Source organism: Prosopis cineraria, unplaced genomic scaffold (assembly GCF_029017545.1).
Source record: "Prosopis cineraria cultivar Desert tree isolate PC_DT_omini unplaced genomic scaffold, ASM2901754v1 PC14, whole genome shotgun sequence".
Classification (NCBI taxonomy): Eukaryota; Viridiplantae; Streptophyta; class Magnoliopsida; order Fabales; family Fabaceae; genus Prosopis; species Prosopis cineraria.
Genome location: NW_026555345.1, coordinates 3117637 through 3145132, shown reverse-complemented (window position 1 = coordinate 3145132; position 27496 = coordinate 3117637). Strand labels below are relative to the sequence as shown.

General features: G+C 31.5%; 1 protein-coding gene across 1 annotated transcript; it reads right to left on the bottom strand.

The window, feature by feature from the left end:
* Positions 1-12877: 12877 nt before the first annotated feature.
* Positions 12878-14539, bottom strand: LOC129293761 (U-box domain-containing protein 26-like). Its single transcript, XM_054931863.1, has one exon. It carries the CDS (start codon positions 14382-14384, stop codon positions 13137-13139), a length of 1248 nt encoding a protein of 415 aa, XP_054787838.1. The 5' UTR covers positions 14385-14539; the 3' UTR covers positions 12878-13136.
* Positions 14540-27496: the final 12957 nt, after the last annotated feature.

Sequence of the window (27496 nt, the reverse complement as noted above, 5' to 3'; positions counted from 1 at the left end):
TTTAAAATCCAAATATTTAAAAACATTTGTCTAGATAGTGTAGAAAATTTAAAAAAAAAAAACGAGAGATGAGTTGAGATTTGAAATAGAAACAAAAATTGAGAGTAGCGATATTATTATGTTTATAATGTTAGAATAATAAAGACATTGGTAGTGAAAACATGACAAAGATGAGAGAGTCAAACTGTTAAAATTTCAAATAATAAAAGTTTTAAAAGGAACTTGAAATTATTAAATCCAAATGAGGCATTACAATCTATTGCGATATAACCAAATTAGTCTGATTCCATGTTTCGATTTTTGATCAAAATAGAAATTCAATTAATCCATGACTAATAAATAATTTCAAGCACAAGAATAAACTGTATTCTCTCCGTAACCTGGTTGTCTACTTTGCGGCTGATATAATTACAAGTGGATCAATCAGCAATAGGCGTTGCTTTATAAAGCAGTGATCAATAATTGAATTTTTTTGTTTTTTGAGCAAAAGATCAATAATTGAACTTGATATACCCTTCTTTATGCAAACTGCTTTTGATATTTAATTTGCTACATGTGGGTTTGACGAAGTCAGGATAATAAAAAAGAAAAAGGTGCAAACAGAGAGAGCGGCGAAAGGTGCATGCAATACAAGCAAGTTACTATCTGGTTATGCCACGCAGTGCCCCTATACAAAACAGAGGATTAGACAGCACACGTCACCCATGCATGCAACAAGTTAAATTTTGCACATACGGCTCACTTTTAATTAATATTAATTTAATAATGTTATCTAAATTATGTGATTCTTTATTTCATTATAATTATATTTTCATTTTCTTAAAACTATTTACCCACTTTCAATATAATACTTGAGAAATGTGCTAGAACGTATCCTTTTTTAATGGAAACAACCAGATATTTCTTAATAACTTGATTTTTTTTAAGAATTTAACATGCAAAGTTCACTAAAACATGTAAACATTGAATAAATAAAAAATGCAGAATTGAATATATTACGCGGAGAAAACTTAAAATATATATATATAGCCTACAAAAAGAGTGTATATCGTGTAATGTGTGTATATTGATCGAAAAATTGATGATATATATTACTGACCGATAGCATGATACTTGGAGACCGGATCAGCATCTCCTGCCTGGTGCCACTGTCGCCGTGACTTCAGGTGCTCTAAAATAATTATTATATTTATATATTACATGAAATGCTACTATATAAAAATTAAAGATAGTTAATTGGAAAGAGAAAATTGCAATGGACTTGCGTTGATCGATGAAACTGTCTCATTTCATACATTCTCGCTCATGCATGGACGCAGCTTTTCTTCATTTCCTCTTCACTTTCCATCTTAACCATTAAATTCATTTTTCAATGGTTGAAATTTAATATCTTATAAAATTATTATTATATGATAATAGTTGATATGAAAGTGAAGAAAATGGAGATGAAGAAAAATGAAGAGAAGCCAAGTCCCTTGTGCATATAGTAACCCTTATCTTGATTACAAGTCACTTCTAATTGCTTTATCAAAATCAAAAAGATATGTTTAAGCAATTAACTTTGTCTAAAAATATAATAAAACTTTAATTTTATCTCTATTTAAATAATTTTTTAAATTTTCATTACGTTGCTTTTTTTCATAATTAATGAGTTTAAATAAGGATAATTTTTTTAACAAAAAGTAACAAATGCCTTATATTAAGGATAAAAAAATTCTTCTAAAAAGCTCTCTATATATAGGGGCTTGAGGGAGGGTGAGTTTAATTAAAAATGACTTGTAAATAAATGAATCCATACATTATTACACTAGATTCATATTCCTATTGCATGTCACCTTATACAATCTCACCAAATTCAAGAAATAACAGTTAACTCATCACATTTGTTTTAAAATTAAAAAAATATTTTAACTTTGCCTCTATTAAAGAAAGAGGAAAATACAATATTCGATTAGCAGGTCATATATAAAGATACTAAATTAGAATTAAATTATAGTAATTTATTAGGGATAAAACTGAATAGTTTTAATTAATAACATTTCACGTGACTTACAATAAACACCAACAAATTTTTGTAGAAGACGCCCAATAATAAATATTAGATAGAGTATGTTTTAGTTGACCCTTTATTTGTGGGTGTTTTTTCTTTTATCTTTTTGTATGGCTATTTGACACAAGTCAAATTCAAGTATGGTTAAGTTCCATGGAAAATAACTTTCATTTCCTAAATTCATATAGGTTTAAACTCAAAATTTCAGATTTGTACTGTGATGGTCCCTCTTACTAGAATCAAAGCGTGTTGATGTCCCCCCCCCCCTATTTTTTGATTAGTGAGGTATGGGATGAGGTTGAAATGAAGACGATAAAAGTTAAAGGAATAGAAAAAGATATATATATATATATATATATATATTGGGGTGGGAAGTGAGAGGTAGGATTGAGGTTGAAGAGGTCAAAATGCAAAGGACAGTACAACCAAAATGACTCTGATTTTTGCGTTTCTTCTTGTCATTCATTCATTGCTTGCTTTACCTTTGCTGTGATCATTTCCTTGTCACGTAACATTCATCCATACTTCCATTCAATTATTACTATTATTAACTTATATATTATTTCATGCTCAACACTTTATTAAATGATCCATCCTTCACACGTTCCACGACGACTCATCTTCAAACCAAATATCAAGCAACCATGTAACTTGCCCCTCTCTCACACACACACACCAACCATTAAATATTTGTTTGTAATGGGAAGTAAGACATTCATTCCACTTAAAATTTCCTTGTATATAAAACGAAGGTCCTATATTATGTTGGAACAATCATTTCGTATATGAAAGTGGTCTGACTCACAATCTTGGAGTAAGTAATATTACGGATGTGGACCAGGATAATTGTGTCATTCCTTATAGTGTAACTTTATATTTAATTTGTACGGGAATGTGTTTAATTTTTTAATGAAAAAAAAAATTCAAATTCACAAGTCCGATCTTAATATTCTAGTTTTTTTTTTTGTTTGAGAGTTTTAATGGAGAAAAAAAATCGCAGTTCATACTAAATTGTCCTTATAATTTGAAACGAATCCCCTCAAGAGTTAGGAGCCCAACTTTAAGGCTATGTTTGGTTTGAGGGGAGGAGAGGAGAGAGGTTTTTAATGATCCTTTGTTTAGTTTAAGAGGAGAGGTAATAATTAAATTACCATTATATCCTTGTACAATAATATATTTTTTTAACATTTTATCACACAAATCTATTTTACATATAAACTCAAATTGTATAATTTTTTTTAAATTACCCTAATCTTGTCAATTTTTTTTTTACTTCTTCAACCCAAATAAGTAAATTAAATAATACTATTAAATAATCTTATTAGTAAATTAATCTAAATGTTAAACAATACTTTGTGAAAAAAATTAATGAAACTAATGATTTTATACCCTCAATAATTGCACAAGACAATACTAGTCCTTAATAACAATTGAGCAACAATTGTAATCATTAATAACAAAATATATTGGGCAATAGCATCTAATATATTGATCATGCTTAAGAACCACATTTTGACATCTAGCTAACAAAATATACAAAAATTATCAATAAAAGTCATCATCTAATTAGAACTATAAAACATTCTCATTATCACATCCTTCCGTACTGGTGTTGGACATTAAGTTGCTGCTCTAAGCCTATCATTATCAGTGATAAGAAACCAATATATGTCAGGTAATCTTGCAGCATCAATCCCACACTCTTTAAGCATTTTTCAAATTTCTTCACCTGATAATTGTGGCACCTTCTTGAAACTTTGTCCTATCATCACATTTCCTTGTTGAATTGCCTCAGCCACAGCTAACACTGCTCTTGTTAACTCATTTAAACTAGCCTCCTTTTCCTTAGACACCCTCTTTGTCTTCTTACTACATGCACTATTAATAGTGGGTGAGTGCTCTTGGTCAGGTGAGTTTTCTTGTCCCGGTGAGTTATGTTATCTATCAAGCTCAACATTAATTGTGGCTCTATTTTGTGAATGTCATTGACAGTTTTAGTGACTTCTTCTTGAGAATGACGTCTCTTTCTCCACTCACGGGCTGTCTCACCCTCATCTCCATTAGCTCTATCTACTTCATATAATATCATCATTTTTTCATAGTTTGGAAAAGGAGTAGTTCTCCATAATGCTGCTTTAGGTTTAGCCTAAAACAAGTAAAATTACAAAAGTAATTCAATTGCAAATGCACACTTTTCCATTTTCAAAGAATAATATAATCAATGCATATGTAAGAAATTTACCTTAATTAACGCATCCCAAACTTCAGGCTCAGCATCCCATACTTGAGTTATTGGATTCCAAGCGAACCCACTCAAACTTTTGAAAATGTCATAAACATCTGAAAAGTTTCTCTTTAAAGTCTTCCATCGATTTTTCACCTTTTCCTTGTCAATTTCTTTACCGAATAAAGCATTCAAATATTTACATATGTTATCATAAGCTGTAGTTGTAAAAGTACCATTAACTTTGTGACCCTTATTATATTCATTCATGAAAGCATCAACGAGGGCATCATCCATTAATCTTGTCCAGTTTACAATTTCCTTATTATTGTTTGGTGCCATCCTATCACATAACAATATAATCACATAATACCAATCCCAATATGAAAAGCTAATCAAATTTCAATAGCAAACTAAACAAATAATACAAAGCAAATAAAAGTCAATAAAACAACAAATTTTAATATTTGATCAAACCTCAATTAAACTCAATATAAGCCAATGTAATAATACAATATATTTAAATGTCTATAATGATACAATAGAGTCTAACTTATTGACAAAATTAAAATTCAATCATCAAGTTCATCCTTAAGAGCAGCCAGATGTTCCTGATAATCTGCCCACATCTGATTGGCTATATTTTCTCTAATAAGTTCACCTCGAGCAGTCTCATTATTGTCCCCTCTTTAAGCACGGTTATTATTATTTGAATGGTTTTCTCTTGCAAGAACAGCATCAACTTCCTCTAAAAGATCTTCAACAGGGTCCATACTCACAAGGAAGTTATGAAGAATGCAACATACATATATTATCATTTTTTGTGCTTTGATTTCATATGTAGGTTCAGTTGCATTAGATAGAATGGAAAATCTTTTTTTCAAAACACCAAAAGCATGTTCAATGGCATTGTGTAACTTTGCATGTCAAAGGTTAAATAACTCTCTATAATTTAGGGGGGGATTCCACTTTGAATATTCATTCAAATGATAACGGACACCTCGGTAAGGTGTTATAAGTCCTCTTATTAACATGAATCCAGCATCGACAAGGTAATATTTAACTATCATAAAGGAAAATAGTTACTATAATAATTTTACATTTACAATTATAAACTTTATCAAAATTGGTAAAATATTTACCTTCAGGAATTATAAGCCTATCTTCTCGTGTTAATACATTTTTAATAATTCTTGAGTCAGATGCAGTACCTTCCCATCCAAGGAGCACATAAGTTAACTTTAGATCAAATGTACATGCTACTAACACGTTCTATATCGAAAATTCCTTTCTACCATGGTATCTAGGAGCATCTAAAGAAGGCACCTTGACTCGTATATATGTTCCATCAATAACACCGACACAATCCTTAAAATATAGAAAGAATTTCTTATTTTTTTCAATTTCAGGAAGGATGGTTGAGCCATTAGGTTGAACAAGAAATTTTTCTTCTAAGTCAATGATAGCTGTCAAAACTTGATGAAAATGGTAACTAATTGTCTCACCAAAATGCCTAAACCAAAAATTCACTTCACAATTTTTTGCATTGTGTGTCAATATATATAGAGTTTTTGCAACCATTTCTTTCACACTTGACTATCGCGTGAGTTGCAGGCCAGCCTTTCTTTCTAACATACCACATAATTCTAAAAAAGTTTTAGGAATCATTCTAATGATATTTCAACTAGAGGGACAATCACTAATTCGGCTCATTATTTCATCACGTACCATTTCTCTCTTGCCACTCAAAGTCACTTGCACATACTTTTACAAGGACACAAGTAAGAAGAGCTAGTATTCTTCGACGCAATTCAAATCAATGTTGCACTAGTAAAAGATATTCAGATTCCTTGCTCATCTAATAAAGTAATCAAGAAGAATAATGGAAATCAATAAACAAGCCACAATTATCATAAATAAGAGCAAAGATTCAATTTCATCAGCAAAAAACAATGATCATATATAGTACGAGCAGAAAACAAGATTTCTGTGACTCTACAGATCCCAAACTTAGCAATCTTAAGACAGAAGCAAAAGAACTAGCAGGTATCCATTATAAAATTAACTTAAGCAAAAATAAAACGGTTTAATTTCACCCTGAGTTGACAAAAGAATGATGCTAACCATTACTAATTTAGATTTGACCATTAACTTCTTGTGCTAGCAGGCCACATGGCACATTTTAGACATTAAAAATTTAAAAGAAGCAGAAATCATTTCAGCTTTTGTAAAAGCTTGGGAAGTTTAGGGAGATTGTTAAGGGACGATGATAGCCAAGACAGGGAAAACCTCCAGCAAGCTTAGTTGGAAAGTTGATGAAAACTTGAACTTCTCACAATCCACACGAGAGCTCATACCTTTAACCTCTAAATAAAACAAGTGACCACACCATTGGAAGTGCATTGCTGAATCCAACACATCCCCATAGAATATGCTGTCACAAGCCACCGCAGATAATGTAATATATTGACACGACTTCCTTCATGTGGGCTAAAATTTTCCAGTCTCTCAAGATTTGAATTTTTAGCCTCCTTCACCTTGTTTTCCACCCAATCTAATCTAAATTGCAATTATGCAGAACTTGGGAGTAATGTAGGGTATTTCTACCAAACTCTCCATGGAATAAAGCTTCCAACTTTCCATACTAGCCTAGATAATATCAAGGAAAGGCACAAGTCCAACATAGAATATGTAGGTTGTTGTTTTGAGGAAATCATGAACGCTGTTAACTCTCGCATCTAAAACAAATAACATAGATTTTCACAGTAAAAAGGTATCGCATCTACCTCTATAATATATATTTTGCAATCTAATAGGGATATATAGTGTGGTCATCAAAAGCAACTCCCATTAGGCTAACAGGCTAACCACACTCCTGCTGTTACATATGTGCACAGAGAAGCAAAAATGAAATCAAGCAGCATGAGATCAGTTGCAAGAAGATTTTATAAACATTTCAAAACTTCACAATCCATGTTCTGAAGTATTATCCAAGCAAATAAAACTATTTCAAAGAGGTCCACGTGATCATATTTATGCTGTAATCACTTGCAAGTGATTCATGGAGTGGATGTGAAAGGCATAAAGGAGGACTATGTTTCATTAACCAATAAAGGAAAAACGTATTCTTTTGAAAATCAATCATAAATTAGCCAAAAAATAGTAAGTAAAAAGAGCTTAGAAGATCATAAACTAGCTAAAAAATATTCTAAAAATTGAATTTCATGTGAGAAATCAAAACTAGCAATTTTTATTCTTTGATAAACAAAGCTCAGAAAAACTATGAGCAAGAGGCTAAGAATTCCTTTCGGTTAACGAAGAATGATGAAAAAGAACAAAACAACTAGAACAAAGAACAAAGCCACGCATCTGACGGGATGAAAAAAATAGAACAACCACAGATCTCAAAACAGGGTTCGAATGGAAAGAAAAGAATGAAGAACGAAGAAGAAAACCAGGACGAAGCTCAAATCAAACACAAATCAAGCAGATCGATTCAAAGAAAAGATAGACCGAGCAAATGCGAGGAAGAATCTGACCTAAGAATACACAGTAAGAGCTTCGAAGAGGAGGACCTGACGGGACGACACACAGCAAGGCTTTGAGCATGGCAGACCAGATGCACGGTGAGAGCTCCGACAGACCGAGAGCTTCGAGAAAGCGAGAAGAAGACACAAGGATGAGACAAATTGAGCTTCTACAAGAAAAAGAAAGCCAGACCAAGCACAGACCGTGTTATTGTGTTTCAGGGCAATATCGTAATTTTATAAAAATAATGAGGGTAAATTAGTCAACAAATTTAACTCTCCCTCCAAAAAACCCCAATTTAGAGGGAACCAAAATAAGGGGAGGGGAGGGGAGGGAGCCAAAATTTTGGCTCCCCTCCCCTCCAAAAATTTTGAACCAAATGAGAGAAATGGAACCCCTCCCCCCCTCCTCTCCATTTACCTCCAACCAAACATAGCATAATGCAATGAACCAAGAACCAATTTAATGGGCCCTGGCAGTCAAAACATAGCCCAATCCTTTCTTTGCTTTCCATTTAAATTGTTTTCAGGCTTTTTCTTTTGTAAACCCTTGTATCAGGTATCAGCTTTGGCAATTGGTTATAATATTTATCCAAAAGGACTAACATATCATATCACTACCTATTCTATATATATCCAATGAATCACCAGCTGGGCTGGTTTAAAAAACGAAAAAATCAAAAGCCGCCAGGGTAGTATACTTTATATGATATCCAGTATTATTATATATCATATTCGAATGTTGTTGAGTTTAATTAAAAATAATTTTTAAAAATATTTTATTTTGTATTTATATAAATTCAAATTCAAGGAAATCCTGCAACGGTAATTCCTTCTAGTAGAACCGATGTATGTAGGCATTTAGTTTTTATATTTGGGATAGTTTTAAAGTGGAAGTATTAGAAAACTTGAAAACACCTTTAAGTGGAGGCCATATAAATTAAAGTTCAACTGGAGGCGATTTAAATTGGGAGTAATTTTCATGTGGAAGAGGAATCAAAGAGTATAGAGAAGTGTGATCAGATTGATAACTGCTTTATTAAATAATTATTTTTCAGTGTGTTCATAATGGCATGAAAATGAATAAAAGAAGAGAGGAATAGAAGAAGCAGAGTTGAAGAGGCGTGAAATGCCGAGAGTCATGGTTCATGTTTGCCTGCGGCGCACCACCAGGAAGGGTTACAACAACAACAACAAAAGTAATTCGCACCTTTGTAACATATAAATAAAAATAAAAATAATAAAATATTTTTGAAATATATAAATAATAATTTCATCCTTCAACATACCATAATTTTCTTAATTTTTTTGAGACTTTTCTGTCATTAATGAATTTAACATTTATTGTTGCATTATTGTGAATATAAGGAAAAAAAGTTGTGAATATTTAAACAAAACTTTTGAATCATTTATTCTCAAAAAAAATAAATTGATAATTTATATAAATTTATTCATGATAAAAAAGTTTCAAAGGACTTCAGGAAATTATGACATTTCAAAAAATTATATTATCATTTATATATTAAAGGAATTTTATCATCGTTTTTTCTATAAATAACATATGAATTGTTTTCTCTCACAAATTTTATATTTTTAAGTTCTTGTGTTGAGTTTATAAAAAGGAGAAAAGAGATTGTAGAGTTAATGAAACTGATTAATTATTCCCTCTAGTTTTCTTTATAAAGCGGAAAGAAAATGATTTTGTTGATCTTATTTATAAATTAAGTCATTGATTTTTTATGATACTTTTTTTGTTCTACCTTTTATTGAATTCTGGTGAAAAAAAGTATGTTGTTAATATATATATATATATATATATATATTAGTGGTAAGTTTGAAATATTTTAAAATTTTTAGACAGAATTATTAATAAATTTAATTTTAAGGGTTTTTTTTAATTTGGAATATATAGGATTAGAGGAGTAATTAATTGAACAAGTGTTTGCTGACCTTGCAGGCACGCTAAATGACCACTGTCAACATCTACGCCTTCCGGAGCTCCTTCTCCATCACTCCTCTGAACACTAATTCAAGTACGAGATTTTTAAACTCAACCTACTTTCATATGTCTAATTAAATTAATACGACACTATATTATACATACATTGTAGAAAACGACGGCAATGAAATTAGGCTAGCGTTGGCCTGCTGCTTCATAGCAAGTGTTATGAAGCAAAGGAGCTGAATTGTCCTTGCAAGATTGAGTCACGTCTGGAACATCTCCAAACAAGTTCATTAACAGCAACGATCTTGATGTTGCGTTCATCCTTGACGATTCTCCTCGGTTTGGACACCAACCTCCCTTCATCCATCCATTCCCATCTGCAATTGTAAACTTCGAGATTCATGAAATCAGTGTTTAAAGGTTTTTGGTTAAGATGTGATATCGAGTCTATTTAATTACCATATATTGTTACGCACATTGATTTTCTACCACGTATTGCCACTGATAGGCTATTCCTTCAGAAGATTCCTTAGCACAATTTGAAGTGAAGACGAGTAAACGTTGGTTGTTTCGTATGATATCATCAAGAGAAGGCCAGTTTCCTCCATTTTTTGGGCATTCTTGAAGGTGGAAACCAGTATTTTCTGAGACCAGCTGCATCCAACACCTTTAATTTGTGAGGCCCTTTGGTGACGTCATGCAGTCCTCTATTATGATCGTCACTATTCTCACTCGGGTTTGCTTCCAGAAATGTTGCTTTCTCCTTGAGAACCTTTATGGCTGGTTGCTGCAGCATCACCACATTAGCGTCCATGATCTCCATTTCTTTATTCTTATCTTCCATATACTTGCATGCCTTTTAATTAACACCAAATACTACTTTTTTTGAATTAATTCACTTATTATACATAAAAATGAGTGATTGCCGATTACTGAAAACATGAGTTTTTGCATCATATTCATATGTATAGAAATACTATTTACAAACTGCGAACAATATGGGATATCTTAAATTTCATAACAAACTTGACTTTAATGTAGCTTATATTTATTATTTTTTTAGGAAACATGAAAATCAATATTCGATTGATAGATATATGGTTATTTAATTTGGAACAGAGAGAATAAAATTAAAGTATTTGTGTATAAAATTGCTTACAAAGGCAGTGAAATTGTAGCACTTGCCACCAAAGGAGTGACATAGCCAAATTCCATTCTGGAAGTCATACACGTCCAGCATAAATCCTCTCACTGCATTCTGCAAATTCAAATCTAAACAAAAACCTCATATACACACCGAAGCTGGCAAAATTCTTCCTTTTGAATCACTTCTTCACGTACTAATTAATTTAATTTGTTGGGTCGTCATGCACAACGTAAGTTCTTTGCTACCCTCTTATGCAAGGATCATGATTTTGATCTTTATTATTGAGGCCTGATTCTGTTACATGGTGGTGTATCTATGGTTGCTCTTTCGGATAGGGGTAATGCTGATAATTCGATCATGATCCATGTCAGTTGTTTTAGGGCTAATCTTTTGTGTATTCTTGGTGCAAAAATTAAAGATGACTTGAGGTAGGTTCTACCTAGATATAAGCTGCTTATTTTGGTTTTTGTTGAAAGTTTTGCAAGGGTTTAGGAAGGATATGGTTCTCCATGGGTGCAAGCTATGCTTAGTGCAACTTTTTGTTCAAAAGGGACTTGCTTGGCACTGGTGGATTCTACTAATCTGGAAAAGCTCTTGGCTCTTATTGCTATGAGTGGATTTTAATTCTTCATAAGGTAGATGTAGTTTGGTGTGGTCAGGCTGCCTCCAGGGAGAGGTGCTCGAAAAATTGGGTGTTGCAACTCCCTTCTCCCCTGGTTAAAGTTGGCTAAGAATTGCTGTTTCTTTCTTTTTCTTTTGTTTTTTTTTTGTTCCCTTTATCTGTTTTTCCTTTTCGTCATTTCTTTTGATTGTTGCTGGTTTGCTATTGTTGATTGTTGTTGTTGATACCCTGTTGCTGCTTTTGGTTTAAATGAAATGTCTCATTTGTTGCCAAAAAAAAATAATACTATTTATTCTTCAAATGATTCCAATTTAAGTTACGCTCAAATAATCAAATATAATTAAATACACACTATCTCAATTAACACTATTCACAAGTCAAGCTGCTTAATTTAGTTCCCTATATTTTTTTTTTTGGCTAATCTCTTCCTTTAGCTTATAACTTCATCATGTTTCCATTAAAAAAGAGCTTATAATGTTATTAAATTGGTAGAAGATAGTGAATTTTTAGACAATCAAATTAAACTATTAAGGCAGTAGCCAGGAAAAAAGTAATAAGAATACTCAATAAAATTAAACCTATCAAAAAATTTCTCCCCACAACACCACAATTTATTTTGGCATTAGTTTAGTCTACCTAAAAAGGGAAAAATAAATTACTTACTCATAATCATAATAAATTTACTAAACCCAAAGGCTAGCTACATAAACATAACCGCACTGTGCGATACACATAAACAAGTATTTCTTGTGAGATAAAACTTTTGTTATTGTTGTATTGTAGCACTAGTACAATGATCATAAATAAAGTTGTTAAACTCACAAGTTTAAGTAAACTCGTGATTAAGATGTAAATTCAAAAGGTAAATTCGGATTGTAAATTTGTAAAAGTTTATCTCTATTAATAAATAGTCTTTAAAAGTACATGATTAAATAATTAAAATATAAAATATGACTAATTTAATTTAAATATATTTTAAATATAAATTATTAAAATTAAATATATCTACATTCATAAATTATTATATTCAACATAGAAATTTTAAAATAGAGCAACTTATTTTTGGTATTTTTGTTTCCTTTTTTTTACCAGTATTAGTTTTTGTTTTTTTTAGTTTTATTTTTTATTAAAACAAATCCTACCGTTTTTATGAATTAAGTTTTACACAATATATACCTATCTCACTTACTGAGTTTATGAATAAATTAACATAATTTTATAAGGTAAAAATGTAAACTCAAAAAGTCAACTAATAAGTTTAATTGAGTTTTATTCAATTTGAATTCATGAATAAGTTAATGCAATTTTATAAGTTAAAAATGTCCTCAAAAATTTAACAACAATAATCACTATGAACATATAGAAATAAAGAATTTAACACTTCAAGTTATTTAGTCTCTACAAAATTAAAACCTTTTGGAATGATTTTTTTTACTCCCAGCAAATTCTCACATAAAATGAATGAATGAACCCAAAAAAGAAAAAAATTGCATGCAGTATTATGTACTGATAAACCTAAAACTCAATCATATTCAGGACTGATCTGATCTGCTTTTCCCTGAAACTGGAAATTTTGGAGGAAGTTTTCGAGAGGATGCGCCAAGCGAAGCAAGCAGCATCGTCAAAAGGGAACTACAAGTTCGCTGCATGCAAAATCGTCAGTGTTTCCGACGCAATCTCTTGGCCACGAATCCCGAAGAAGCTTCAGCAACATCTGCGCCTTCCTCTTTGCCCTCTCCGTGCAATCACTCTGCACCAGCAATAGCAGTGGCGTCAGCGCACGCGCTGCCACCGCCTTCCTCCGGCACTCCTCCGACTCCGAGCACAGAGACAGCAGCGCTCCGGCTGCGTGCTCTGTCGCCCGGTCTGATATCTTCAGTATCGTTTTCACCAGCTGCGGCACCGTCAGCGCATGACCTGCAAATGCAGCCAACCCCTCCGGAATTCGACAAAGCAACTCAATCGTCACCAGAGCCCTCTCGGCCTCGCATTTCTCGAAATCACCAAGCCGTTCGACGAGGATCTCCGGCGCTCCGGCGGCGACTGCTTTATGTCGTGCTTGTTTCAGCAGGCACAAAGCGAGCAAGGCCTTGATCCCAGTCATGAGAGCGCGAGGGTGCAAAACCGGACTCTTCAACATGTCAACAGCACCTTCGTAGATTTCATGGACATTGCTGATTTGGGCACGCAGCTCCGGCGAACGAGTCCCGCTCACGACGGTCTCGATCAGTGTGGCCGAGTCAACTCGGACTTCGATGGAGGAATGAAACAGCAAGCGGGACAAATACTTGATTCTCTCCGGTTCCGATGCGATGAAGACGCATTCAGATTCAGCGAGTGAAAAATAAACCAGAAGCGCCAGCGACTCGTGCTTCAACTCCAAACAATCCGAATTTGCATCAAAAAGGATGTTTAGGAGAATCGGGCGGGCGTTGTGAGATCCAATTAGGGAACGATTGTCCTCCGGGCCACTAGCGAATCCTCTAAGCCGTCGCAGCGCAGAGATACGCGACTGAGAAGTACTCGTCCCCGACGATGCTTGATTCAACAACGTCCGAACCACAGCCGGGCGGGCGGCTTGGGTCGGACTCGGGATCCGTTGGACTCCTAAATCGCGATTGGAAACGCACCAGTCTTGGATAAGGCGGCGAAGAGTGTGGTTAGGGATGAGAGTAAAATCAGAAATAGTCGCTCTGGTGACGGGACAGGTGGTGTTACCGGCGGCAAACCACGACTGGATGCTGGTTCGGTCGTAGGTCTGACCCGTGGATATAGTAACGGGTTCAAGCATCAGCCCGAGGGAGATGGGGCATCTGAAGTGGTATGGAATCTGAACTCCTAAATCCAACGGCTCTAACTTCATTGACATATGGTGCCTCTCGCTTTAAAAGAGACGAATGTGTTTAAATTTGTCTGTGTAGAAGAAGCAGGAGGAATGAGAAAAATATGCCGAATCCGAAGGCTCTGAGAATTCTGGCAAGGTATGCTTGGGATTTGGTTCCTTTTTCTATGGGGATGAGAAAGAAGGTGGAGAGGGGGCATGTATTATATATATGACTTAAAACGACCCGTGCCGTGTCGTATAAAACGAACCTAACCCGGGTTGACAGTCAGGAACGGCACTGGTCAAATGAAAGTTTGCGGATGGGGGTCCCACCATTGCCGCCGACAATAGTTAGGCTACATGTTTTTTTTTTTTTTTTTGTGGGGCCAGTAGTTAGGCGCTTAGGCTGCATCTTTACTCTCTTCCTGAGGCAACGTCGTGAACTAAATCTAATGCGTCCCATTAATTGGGGTCACCCATTATATATTTCTACAACATCAAAACAACGATATTTTAAGTATTTTAAAGCTTGGATATTTTTGCACTGTATCAGATTGAGTGGACAAATTAAATCGTACTTGTAAGTAATATGATTTGTTACAAATTTTATATTTTAATTAAGTACACTCAAAAGTAATAAGTTTTGCGTATTTACATAAAGTTCAAGATAAATTCTTATTCTTCCATGTCTTACGTACATTGAAGTTAAATGAAAAACCAGGACTTGCCACTTGTCTTAAATTTTATAGTAATTAAAGTGGTTCTTGTGCTTTTATGTTGAGTTCAAGATAAGTTGTGTTATCAATAATCTCATTTTGTATACATTTTACATATTAATATATTAAGAAAAAATTAATCATTTAGTCCCTGTAATTTTGACCTAATTATAACTTAATCCTTAAATTTTAACTTGTTATAGTTTAGTTTTTAAAGTTTTGACTCGATTGTAAATCAATTCCTAAACTTTGCTTCTTGTAATTTAGTCCTTAAAATTTTAACCTCTTAAATATTAGTTCATGTATTTAAAAAAATAAAATTATAAAAATTGAAAATATTTTAAAATTTATTACTAATATCTTAAATTACTAAACCATTTTTATATTTATAAATATTAAAAGTTTAAAATATTTTTATTTTTTTTAATTTTACTTTTTTAAAAATATAGGGACCAATATTTAAGAGATTAAAACTTCAGGAACTAAATTGTAAGAGGTAAAGTTTAAGAAATGATTTACAACTGATTCAAAATTTTAAGAATTGAGTTATAATGAGTAAAAGTTCGGGGATTGAGTTACAAATAGGTTAAAACTACAAGAATCAAATGATTAATTTTTTTATATATTAATATTGATTATTAAATTTTTTAAAGCTGTGAAAACAGCTTATCGTTCATGCTTCTAATGTTGTTACTCGATCGCTCCCAAGTTTAAAGTATGACTTATCATGTGAGTCACGAACTATGCTTGCAATTCAGGTAAAAATGTATCCAATTACAGCTCAAATGGGGATTAATGGACGTTAAATGTAAAAGTAAAAACTTCTTTTTGACCAGATATGAAAACGTAAAATTTAGTCTAAATATCTTTAATCAATCTTCAATCAATTAAGTCAAGCCATGTTGACATTGCATTCGATTTTATAATACGCAGTGTTTGAATAACACTATACAAAATATATTAACAAGTTTTTAATAAGAATATAGTAATAAAAGTTAAATCTGTTTATGAAATATTTAATATTACATATTTATTTTTAAAAAATCATACTCCCTTCGTTTAAAAATATAATGCATTTTTTGAGGAGTTAGATGTTAAAAAAATATACGGTATTTTTAATCTTTTGATGTGTAATTACTGTTATTTTTTCAATAGTGTCCTTATTGATGAATGACTTTATATTTATTGTAAGGTATTTGATAGGGGTAAATATGAAAAGATAAAACAAGTTTAAATGTAGGTAACTATTTTATTAGAAGGTGAGAGTCGGTTAAAAATATCTTATATTTTTTAATGAAGGGAGTATATAATTAAGTAAATTTGTGAGTTTTACAGATTGACACCTGGACGTACGGCGAGTTCTGTATGGAAGAAAGGTGAATTTGTGAAGGCTGGAAGGGCTTTTAATTAGTTAAAACATCCTTCGCGGTAGCTAAGCCGGGAGATAGAATGAGAAAGAGTCAGTTAGAAAGTTGATCACTTGCTTGACTAAATGATTCAGCTGTCACTTCTTTTGGCGAAAATGTTAATAAATAAAAGGGAATACTCGCAAAAAGTCTTTGTTATTAAAGTGTCAATCTATCAAAAAGCATATGGAATGTCATGTTCATGAGAACAACCTGTGTGCGAGCTAAATCAGTGGTGATTCCAACTGTAACACATGAAAGACCAGTTCAACTTACACGCATTCCCCTGTTTAGAACTTAGATTTTTTTCTTTTTAATAATCAAGAGTCAAGGAGATATCAGTATGCATATTTGCTTTCTCAATCTGATCACATATATAACAGCGAATTATTGTCTTTATAGTTCAATTAACGGGATGTTAAAATAGTATTCGTTTTCATTACAGATTCCAAAAAAAAAAAAAACTAGGCAATGATAATCAAATTTTACGTAATTATTATAAATTGCTTGATTGGTGTTTCTGGTTTTTTCCAAATCATTTTCTTTATCCAATTTGATAACATTACTGAATACAAATGTGCATATACGGTTGTGAACTAGAAGATCATGAACTTGTTACTGAGTATAAAAATAGTATCCTAATAAAAATCATAAAATAAATCCCAAAATAGATGCAAGGACCTGTTGTTAGATGATATGTAAGTGATTTAAGTATCTCTATAAGTGCTTTGTAGTTGAAAACATGCCATAATTTTTATGAGCTCTCAGAATCCAACTTCAAACATTTTAGATGAAAAATAAATTAATTTATTAATTCAATTGATATTCATCTTTTTTGTTCCCTCCCATTTAATTTACAAGAAAATATATGATTAATACTTCTTCTGTCTCAAATTATAAAATATTTTTTTAAAAAAATTACATATACTAATAAATCTTATTAATACACCACATAACTTCTATCTTCAAAATATATAAAAATATAAACTTTAAAAAATATTAGAGAGAATATAATGGAGATGATAATATTAAATATTATTAATAAAACTTTAATTTTGTTGAAGTTTTTTATATTTTGAGATGTTGAATTTTTTAAAAATATTTTATAATTTAAGAAAACTATAGTATTATAAAAATGAAAGGATTGGTGAATTAATGTGAAAAGGGTAGACGGCGGTGGGGTAGAGATAGAGTCCAGTCCAGGTTGGGTGGGAATTAGTTTTCTTGAGATGGCAAGGCAGACGAACTTCGGGCGGAATTGTGGATAACGTTAATTATGGTGTCATTGATTAATTAAGAGGTTGATCCTTTTCCTCCACGTTCTTCAATTGCTCACCGCCACGTCATCGGCATTTTAATCATGACCAGATTTATAACAGCTCTCTCCATTACATGGGCCTTTCCATCAACAAAGGTTAAAAAATACCGAGAATGGCAGTGAAGTCTAGAAATTTAAATTAATGACAATTAGATATTGGATAAATTTTAAAAAAAAATTGTAGAAAATATTGATAATTACTAATTCAGGAGTTTTAAGTATAAATAACTATTTAATTATTAAATGTAATTCTTACATTGTATTGAAAATTTTTATTTATAATTATTTGAATTGATTTTTACAACTCATTTTGAAAAAAATTTATTTGGAATGTGATTGTTATTAATTCAGTATTTTGGAATGTAATTGTCATTCTTCCTACAAAAATAATCCCTCGAATCCTTATTATAAGTTATCATATAGAGAAATTATTTAGCCGTTGATATAACATACTTTATGGGTATTATATAATTATATTTTTTTAATATTATATTACTCTTATTTTTACTCATTAATTATGAAAAAAAATGTAATACAAAATTTTTTAAAAAAATATTTAATAAGTAAAATTGAAGGTTTATTTTATCTTTAGAAAAATTTGATAACTATTTGATTGAGGTGTTGAAAGTCTTATAATAGGACAGGAGATAGTACCTCGTTAATTTGCATATGCACATGAAATTCGTAATAAGCGGGAATATTAGGATTAAAGCCCTATTGTAAAATATATTTGAGGAAGAGGACCTAGATTAATGCAAAATATACAACAACATATATATACAGTAACGAATATAGTGGGGTGCTCCCTATTTTACTGCTCTTTCCCAACAACAACAAAATTAATAATAATAATTTATTTGTAAAAAATGAGAAACTTAGCTGTAGGCCCTCATATTTTAGGTGATTTTCAATTTTGGCCTCCCTCATTTATCTGTTCCTAGATTCGTTAGCCTGCGCGCGCGCAACAATTGAAGAAAAAGGTGTAGAACAAGGTAATGTGCATATTTTTCTCCAGCTCCTTCTCCCCCGATATGATTGTTAATAGGCAATCCTAATTTTTCCTAAATTATAAAGTTCACAAAAAGCATATTGTGAAATTCTAAAAAAATATTATTTCTAAAATTTAGTGATGGTATGTTTGGATTGATGAGAATTTAAATTTAAATTTAAATTTGAACTTAAATCAATTTTTTTGTTTGAATATATAAAAATTTATGAATTTAGATTTGATGCAAATTCAAATTCATTTTTTATTATAATTTTAAATTTTATTTATACCATAAATATTTAAAATTTCAGTTACTCCAAAATATTACATTCTCTTAATATTTTTACTATTATTCATTCAAAAAAAATATTTTTAATATTAATATATCTATTTTTATTGTTTGTTAATTAAAAAATAAAAATAAATTCATCACCTCTGTATTGTTTTTTCAAATCTCAAATCGCACATCTTCTTCATTTAATTTTTTTAATTATTTAAATAAAATATTTTAAATATGAGTTGACATACATATAGTAAATGTTAGTTGACGAAGTCATAAAAGAAATTGGGCAGTAGTTGTCTCTAGTAATGGCATGCATTTGCAGCTGCCACTTGGACAGAGGAAAAACAAAACAAAAGAAAGTCTAAAAAGCGTTGATTTTTTTGGCCAAACAAAACAAAAGCTTTTAATTTTTTTTAATTGAAAAAAGCTTTTAATTAAGAGAAGCAACCAGCGAAGTTTCCTCCGGTGAAACAGAGATACGTTGGGAGACGCTTCTGCGTCAGCGGGCAGTAGGTGGCGGTGGCGCGTGTATTTACCCATTCAGTTCAGCCCCGTTTTTTTAATTTCCAGCTGTATCCTTCCATTTTATGCCCTTCACTTGCTACCATCTCCTCTATCACATTCTATAGTTTGTGTGTGCGCGACACCATTAACACGATCTATTTTGATTTAGTCATATACTATTACACGCATTACTCTATATATATATATATATATATATCTGTCTTTTTTATCAACACTATGTATCCCTTTATATATATATATATATATATTAAACAATAATATGTATGATATATTTTTAGATAGATTGGGTGTACCATAACATTTATAATCTGTTCAATAAAAAATAACATTTAAATATCATTAAATATAAATTAATTTTGATATTAATGATAGTAAAGAGAGAATATGCAAGAAATAAAATATGCATTATGTTATAAGTATAAAATCAATTAAAAAATATCATATAAAATTTTATTTAGATTATTTAAAATATTTTAATTGAAGAGATTACAAATGATATGGCACATCCGATCTATCAAAGTATTTCTTTATGCGTGCGCACACACCTACATTTATTATGAACAATATATATAATTGAAGGAGATGAAATTAAATTAGATAGTGTTTGTGTAACAGCCCTCCTGGGTCACCACTGCCTCTCCAGGGTCTTTTCCCAGGCGCTGGACAACACACATGTCACCACATGATTGCCGGCTTTTTCACTGGTGGTACAGTGGTTATTCCTCACCCCACCCTCACGGGGGTCTTTTGGAACCTCTCCAGACTCGAACCTCTAACCTCTACCACCTTAACGAAGTTGAGGCGAAGTCTGATACCATTGAGTCAAGACTGTACCACCAGTGGGAAAGCCGGCAATCATGTGGTGACATGTGTGTTGTCCAGCGCCTGGGAAAAGACCCTGGAGAGGCAGTGGTGACCCAGGAGGGCTGTTACAGTTTGAGTTGATAGATTTAAATTTTAAATTTAAAATCCAAATATTTAAAATTATTTGTCTAGATAGTGTAGAAAATTTTAAAGAAAAAAAGAGATGGGTTGAGATTTAAAGTAGAAATAAAAGATTGAGAGTAACGATATTATTACATTTATAATGTTAAAATAATAAAGACATTGATAGTGAAAACATGACAAAAATAAGAGAGTCAGCTTGCTGAAATTTCAAATAATTAAAGTTTTAAAGAGAACTTGAAATTATTAAATCCAAATGAGGCATTACAATCTATTGCGATATAACCAAATTAGTCTGATTCCATGTTCCCATTTTTGATCAAAATAGAAATTCAATTAATCTATGACTAATAAATCATTTCAAGCACAAGAATAAACTGTATTCTCTCCGTAACCTGGTTGTCCACTTTGCGGCTGATATAATTACAAGTGGATCAATCAGCAATAGGCGTTACTTTATAAAGCAGTGATCAATAATTGAACTTGATACACCCTTCTTTATGCAAACTGTTTTTGATATTTAATTTGCTATCTGTGGGTTTGACGAAGTCATGATAATAAAACAGAAAAAGGTGCAAATAGAGAGAGCGGCGAAAGGTGCATGCAATACAAGCAAGTTAGTATCTGGTTATGCCACGCCGTGCCACTATACAAAACAGAGGATTAGACAGCACACGTCACCCATGCATGCAACAAGTTAAATTTTGCACATACGGCTCACTTTTAATTAATATTAATTTAATAATGTTATCTAAATTATGTGATTCTTTATTTCATTATAATTATATTTTCATTTTCTTAAAACTATTTACCCACTTTCAATATAATACTTGAGAAATGTGCTAGAATGCATCCTTTTTTTAATGGAAACAACCAGATATTTATTAATAACTTGATTTTTTTTAAGAATTTAACATGTAAAGTTTATTAAAATATGTAAAAATTGAATAAATAAAAAATACAGAATTGAATATATTATGCGGAGAAAACTTATATATATATATATATATATATAGCCTACAAAAAGAGTGTATGTCGTGTATGTGTGTATATTGATCGAAATATTGATGATATATACTATTGACTGATAGCATGATACTTGGAGACCGGATCAGCATCTCCTGCCAGGTGCCATTATCGCCGTGACTTCATGTGCTCTACAATAATTATTATATTTATATATTACATGAAATGCAACTGTATAAAAATTAAAGATAGTTAATTGGAAAGAGAAAATTGCAATAGACGCGCGTTGATCAATGAAACGGTCTCATTTCATGCATTCTCTCTCATGCATGGACCTAGCCTCTCTTCGTTTTCTCCTTACTTCTCATCTTAGTCATTAAATCCGTTTTTCAATAGTTAAAATTTAATATCTTATATAAAAAAATAAATATAATAATATTCATATATAAAAAATAAATATAATAATATTTTTATTAGACATCAAATCTTAACCATTAAAAAATAAATTCGATAGTTAATATGAGAAGTGAAGAGGAAATGGAAAGGGAAAAAAATGAAGAGAAGCCAAGTCCTTTATGCATATAGTCACCCTTATCTTGATTACAAGTCACTTCTAATTACTTTATAAAAATTAAAAAGATATGTTTAAGTAATTAACTTTGTCTAAAAATACAATAAAATTTTAATTTTATCTCTATTTAAATAAGTTTTTAAATTTTCATTACGTTGCTTTTTTTCATAATTAATGAGTTTAAATAAGGATAATTTTTTTAACAAAAAGTAACAAATACCTTATATTAAGGACAAAAAAATTCTTCTAGAAAGCTCTCTATATATAGGGACTTGAGGGAGGGTGAGTTTAATTAAAAATGACTTGTAAAAAAATGAATCCATACATTATTACATGAGATTCATGTCACCTTGTACAACCTCACCAAATTCAAGAAATAACAGTTAACTCATCACATTTGTTTTCAAATTACAAAAATATTTTAACTTTGCCTATATTAAAGAAAGAGGGAAATACAATTTTCAATTAGCAAGTCATACATGACATTAAATTAGAATTAAATTATAGTAATTTACTGAGGATAAAATTGAATAATTTTAATTAATAACATTTCACGTGACTTACAATAAAGACCAATAAATTTTTGTAGAAGACACCCTATAATAAATATTAGATAGAGTATGTTTTAGTTGACCCTTTATTTGTGGGTGTTTTTTCTTTTATCTTTTTGTATGGCTATTTGACACAAGCCGAATTCAAGTATTATAGTTAAGTCCCATTGAAAATAACTTTCATTTTCTAAATTCATATGGGATTAAACTCAAAATTTCATATTTGTACTGTGATGGTCCCTCTTATTAGAATCAAAGCGCGTTGATGCCCCCCCACCCTTATTTTTTGATAAGTGAGGTATGGGATGAGGTTGAAAGTTAAAAGGAATAGAAAAAGATATATATATATATAGAGAGAGAGAGAGAGAGGGTGGGGTGGGAAGTGAGAGGTAGGATTGAGGTTGAAGGGGTCAAAATGCAAAGGACTGTACAACATAATGACTCTGATTTTTGCGTTTCTTCTTGTCATTCATTCATTGCTTGCTTTACCTTTGCTGTAATCATTTCCTTGTCACGTAACATTCATCGATACTTCCATTCAATTATTATTATTATTAACTTATTTATTATTTCATGCTCAACACTTTATTAAATGATCCATCTTTCACACGTTCCACGACGACTCATCTTCAAACCAAATATCAAGCAACCATGTAACTTGCCCCTCTCACACACACACACACACACACACACACCAAGCATTAAATATTTGTTTGCAATGGGAAGTAAGACATTCATTGCACTCAAAATTTCAAAAAAAAAAAATTCCTTGTAGATAAAACGAAGGTCCTATATTATGTTGGAACAATCATTTCGTCTATGAAAGTGGTCTGACTCACAATCTTGGAGTAAGTAATATTACGGATGTGGAGCAGGATAATTGTGTCATTCCTCATAGTGTAACTTTATATTTAATTTGTACGGGAATGTGTTTAATTTTTTCATGGAGAAAAAATTCAAATTCGCAAGTCCGATCTTAATATTCTTGTTTTTTTTTGAGATTTTTAATGGAGAAAAACAATCGTAGTTAATATTAAATTGTTCTTGTAATTTGAAACGAATCCCCTCAATAGTAAGGAGCCCAACTTTAGTGCAATGAACCAAGAAACAATTTAATGGGCGGCAGTCAAAACATAGCCCAATCCTTTTTTTGGTTCCAATTAAATTGTTTTCAGGCCTTTTCTTTTGTAAACCCTAGTATTAGGAATCAACTTTGGCAATTGGTAATAATATTTATCCAAAAGGACTAAAATATCATATCACTACCTATTCTATATATATCCAATGAATCACGAGCTGGGCTGGTTAAAAAAGAGAAAAAACGAAAATCAAAAGCCGCCAGGGTAGTATACTTTACATGATATCCAGTATTATTACATATCATATTTGAATATTGTTGAGTTTAATTAAAAATAATGTTTTAAAATATTTTATTTTGCATTTATATAAATTCAAATTCAAGGAAATCCTGCAACGGTGATTCCTTCTAGTAGAACCGATGTACGTAGGCATCTAGTTTTTATATGGATAGTTTTAAAATGGAAGTATCAGAAAACTTGGAAACACTTCTAAGTGGAGGCCATATAAATTAAAGTTCAATTGCAGACGATTTAAATTGGGAGTGATTTTCATGTGGAAGAGGAATCAAAGAGCATAGAGAAGTGTGTTCATAATGGCATAAAAATGAATAAAAGAAGAGAGGGATAGAAGAAGCCGACTTGAAGAGGCGTGAGATGCCGAGAGTCACGGCTCATGTTTGCCTGTGGCGCACCACCAGGAAGGGTTACATCAACTTCACCAACCTCGCCTTCTTCGAACCTCATGTTTGCCTGCAGAAATAATAATAATAATAATTTAAAAAAAAAGTACTTCGCACCCTTGTAACATATATAAACACACGTGAGATTTTTTCTCTCGAAAATTTTATATTTTTAAGTTCTTGTGTTGAGTTTATAAGAAGAAGAAATGAGATTGGAGAGTTAATGAAACTGATTATTATGACCGCCGGCAACATCTACGCCTTCCGGAGCTCCTCCTCCATCACTCCTCTAAACATTAATTCAAGTACGTACGTGTAAGCTATTACTTTCATAAACTCAACTTACTTAAATTAATATGTCTAATTAATCATCTTATTAATTAATACGACAATATACTATACATACCTTGTAGAAAACGACGGCAATGAAATTAGGCCAGCGTTGGCCTGCTGCTTCATAGCAAGTGTTATGGAGAAGCAAAGGAGCTGAATTGTCCTTGCAAGATTGAGTCACGTCTGGAACATCTGTAAACAAGTTCATTAACAGCAACGATCTTGATGTTGCGTTCATCCTTGACGATTCTCCTCGGTTTGGACACCAACCTCCCTTCATCCCTCCATTCCCATCTGCAATTGTAGACTTCAAGATTCATGAACTGTGTTTCAAGGTTTTCGGTTAAGATGTGATATCGAGTCTATTACGCACATTGATTTTCTACCTTGTATTGCCACTGATAGGCTATTCCTTCAGAAGATTCCTTAGCACATTTTGAAGTGAAGACGAGTAAACGTTGGTTCTTTCGTATCATATCATCAAGAGAAGGCCAGTTTCCTCCATTTTTTGGGCACTCTTGAAGGTGGAAACCAGTATTTTCTGAGACCAGCTGCATCCAACGCCTTTAATTTGTGAGGCCCTTTGGTGACGTGACGCAGTCCTCTATTATGATCGTCACTAATCTCACTCGGGTTTGCTTCCAGAAATGTTGCTCTCTCCTTGAGAACCTTCATGGCTGGTTGCAGCAGCATCACCACATCAGCATCCCTGATCTCCATTTCTTTATTCTTATTTTCCATATACTTGCATGCTTTTTAGTTAACACCAAATACTACTTTTTTGTTGAATTAATTCATTTATTATACATAAAAATAAGTTATTGCCCATTACTGAAAACATGAGTTTTTGCATCATATTTATTTGTATGGAAATACTATTTACAAACTGTGAATAATACGGGATATCTTAAATTTCATAAAAAACTTGACTTTAATGTAGCTTATATTTATTATTTTTTTAGGAAACATCAAAATCAAGATTCGGTTGATAGATATATAGTTATTTAATTTGGAACAGAAGGAATAAAATTAAAGTATTTTTGTATAAAATTGCTTACAAAGGCAGTGAAATTGTAGCACTTGCCACCAAAGGAGTGACATAGCCAAATGCCATTCTAGAAGTCATACATGTCCAGCACAAATCCTCTCACTGCATTCTGCAAATTCAAATCTTCAAAAAAACCTCATATACACACCGAAGCTGGCAAAATTCTTACTTTTGAATAACTTCTTCACATACTAATTAATTAAATTTGTTGGGTCGTCATGCACAACGTAAGTTCTTTGCTATACCCTCTTATGCGAGGATCATGATGATGTTGAGATGGATGTTGCTGGCATGGCTAACCATCTGATTACAAGTTCCGTTGCTTTTTTTTTTGGGGACCAAAAGTTACATTGCTTAATTCAATAACTTTTCTTTGGCCAACTTAATTTAATAACTTGATAGATTGAAATCACATTTTAATATTATTAATCTGAATTGTTTAGTACATGTGCAGTTAAATTTTTAAAAATACCCCCCCCCCAAATTAAAAAACACACACACACATCCCTTATTACTTTGGGATGCGCTTGATGTCACTGTCAATCAAATTATTTTTTATTATTGAAAAAATTACAAACAAAGACCGGTAAAGACAATTAATTACATTACACGATTAAAAAATTTCTAATACCACTCTGCAAAACCAAATAACTTAAAATATAATTAAAATTTATTATGAAAAAATAAAACTATCACTAATATATTTTTATTGTGATAAAAAAATTGATTGTTATTAAAATGAGAATTAGACTTATTTTTTTCGAATGGAGACTTATCTATCATATTACCACAATTCCTCTATTAAATTAATATTTTGTAGTTGTCAATGAAGGAATTGATTATTGTTGGAATAAAAATAAGATTTATTTTTTTAAATGTGAACTTATTAACCAAATCACAATACTTCTTTCTCTCCACCACCAAATTATTTTTTTTGGAATTGTTAATAATGGGATTAGTTGTTGTTAGAATGAAAATGAGATTTATTTTTTTCTCAATTGGGACTTGTTCACCAAATCACAACAATTATTTCTCTTTACCACTAAATTAATTTTTTAGAGTTGTTAATAAGGTAGTTAATTGTTGTTAAGATATAAATGATACCCTTTTTCTTGAATGAGGAGTTGTTATTAAAAGAGTACTCCCTATTTTTTTATTTACAAGAGAAAAAATTATATCACATAATTTAAAAAAATTGATTAATTGTATTAATTGAGTCTGAAAGTAAAAGAATTGAATCACAATACCCTTTATTAATTGTGTTAATCAGGTATTCATTAATTGTTTCTTTATGAACATAAATGATAAAATTATAAGGGATAATTTAGAAAGTTTACAATAAATACCTATTAAAAAAATGTAATTTTATTTATATAAAAAATCTAAAAGTGATATTTTTTTCTATAAATAAAAGCGGAGGGATTATGTATATATATATATATATATATATATGAAGGATGTTTTTGTCTTTAAATAACAAATATAATTACTTTGATTCTATAGAGTCATATTAGTAGAACTGAAAAAACAAACTGAGCTCGTCGAGCCAGCTCATTTAAACCCAAATAATAGTAGGGCTAAGCTTGTAAATATGTTACTAAAATGGAAAATCGGGCTTAAACAGGCTAGCCCGCTTAATTTTGGGCTTAAATGGGCCAACTCTTAAGGGTCAAGGGTCAGCCCATTTAAGCCCACATGTACAATTTTTTTTTTTCAATTTTTATAACTTTGACTTTTTTGGACTTAAA

Excerpts from the sequence above, each read along its gene's own strand:
- LOC129293761 (XM_054931863.1), bottom strand. The coding sequence starts at position 14,384 with ATGTCAATGAAGTTAGAGCCGTTGGATTTAGGAGTTCAGATTCCATAC.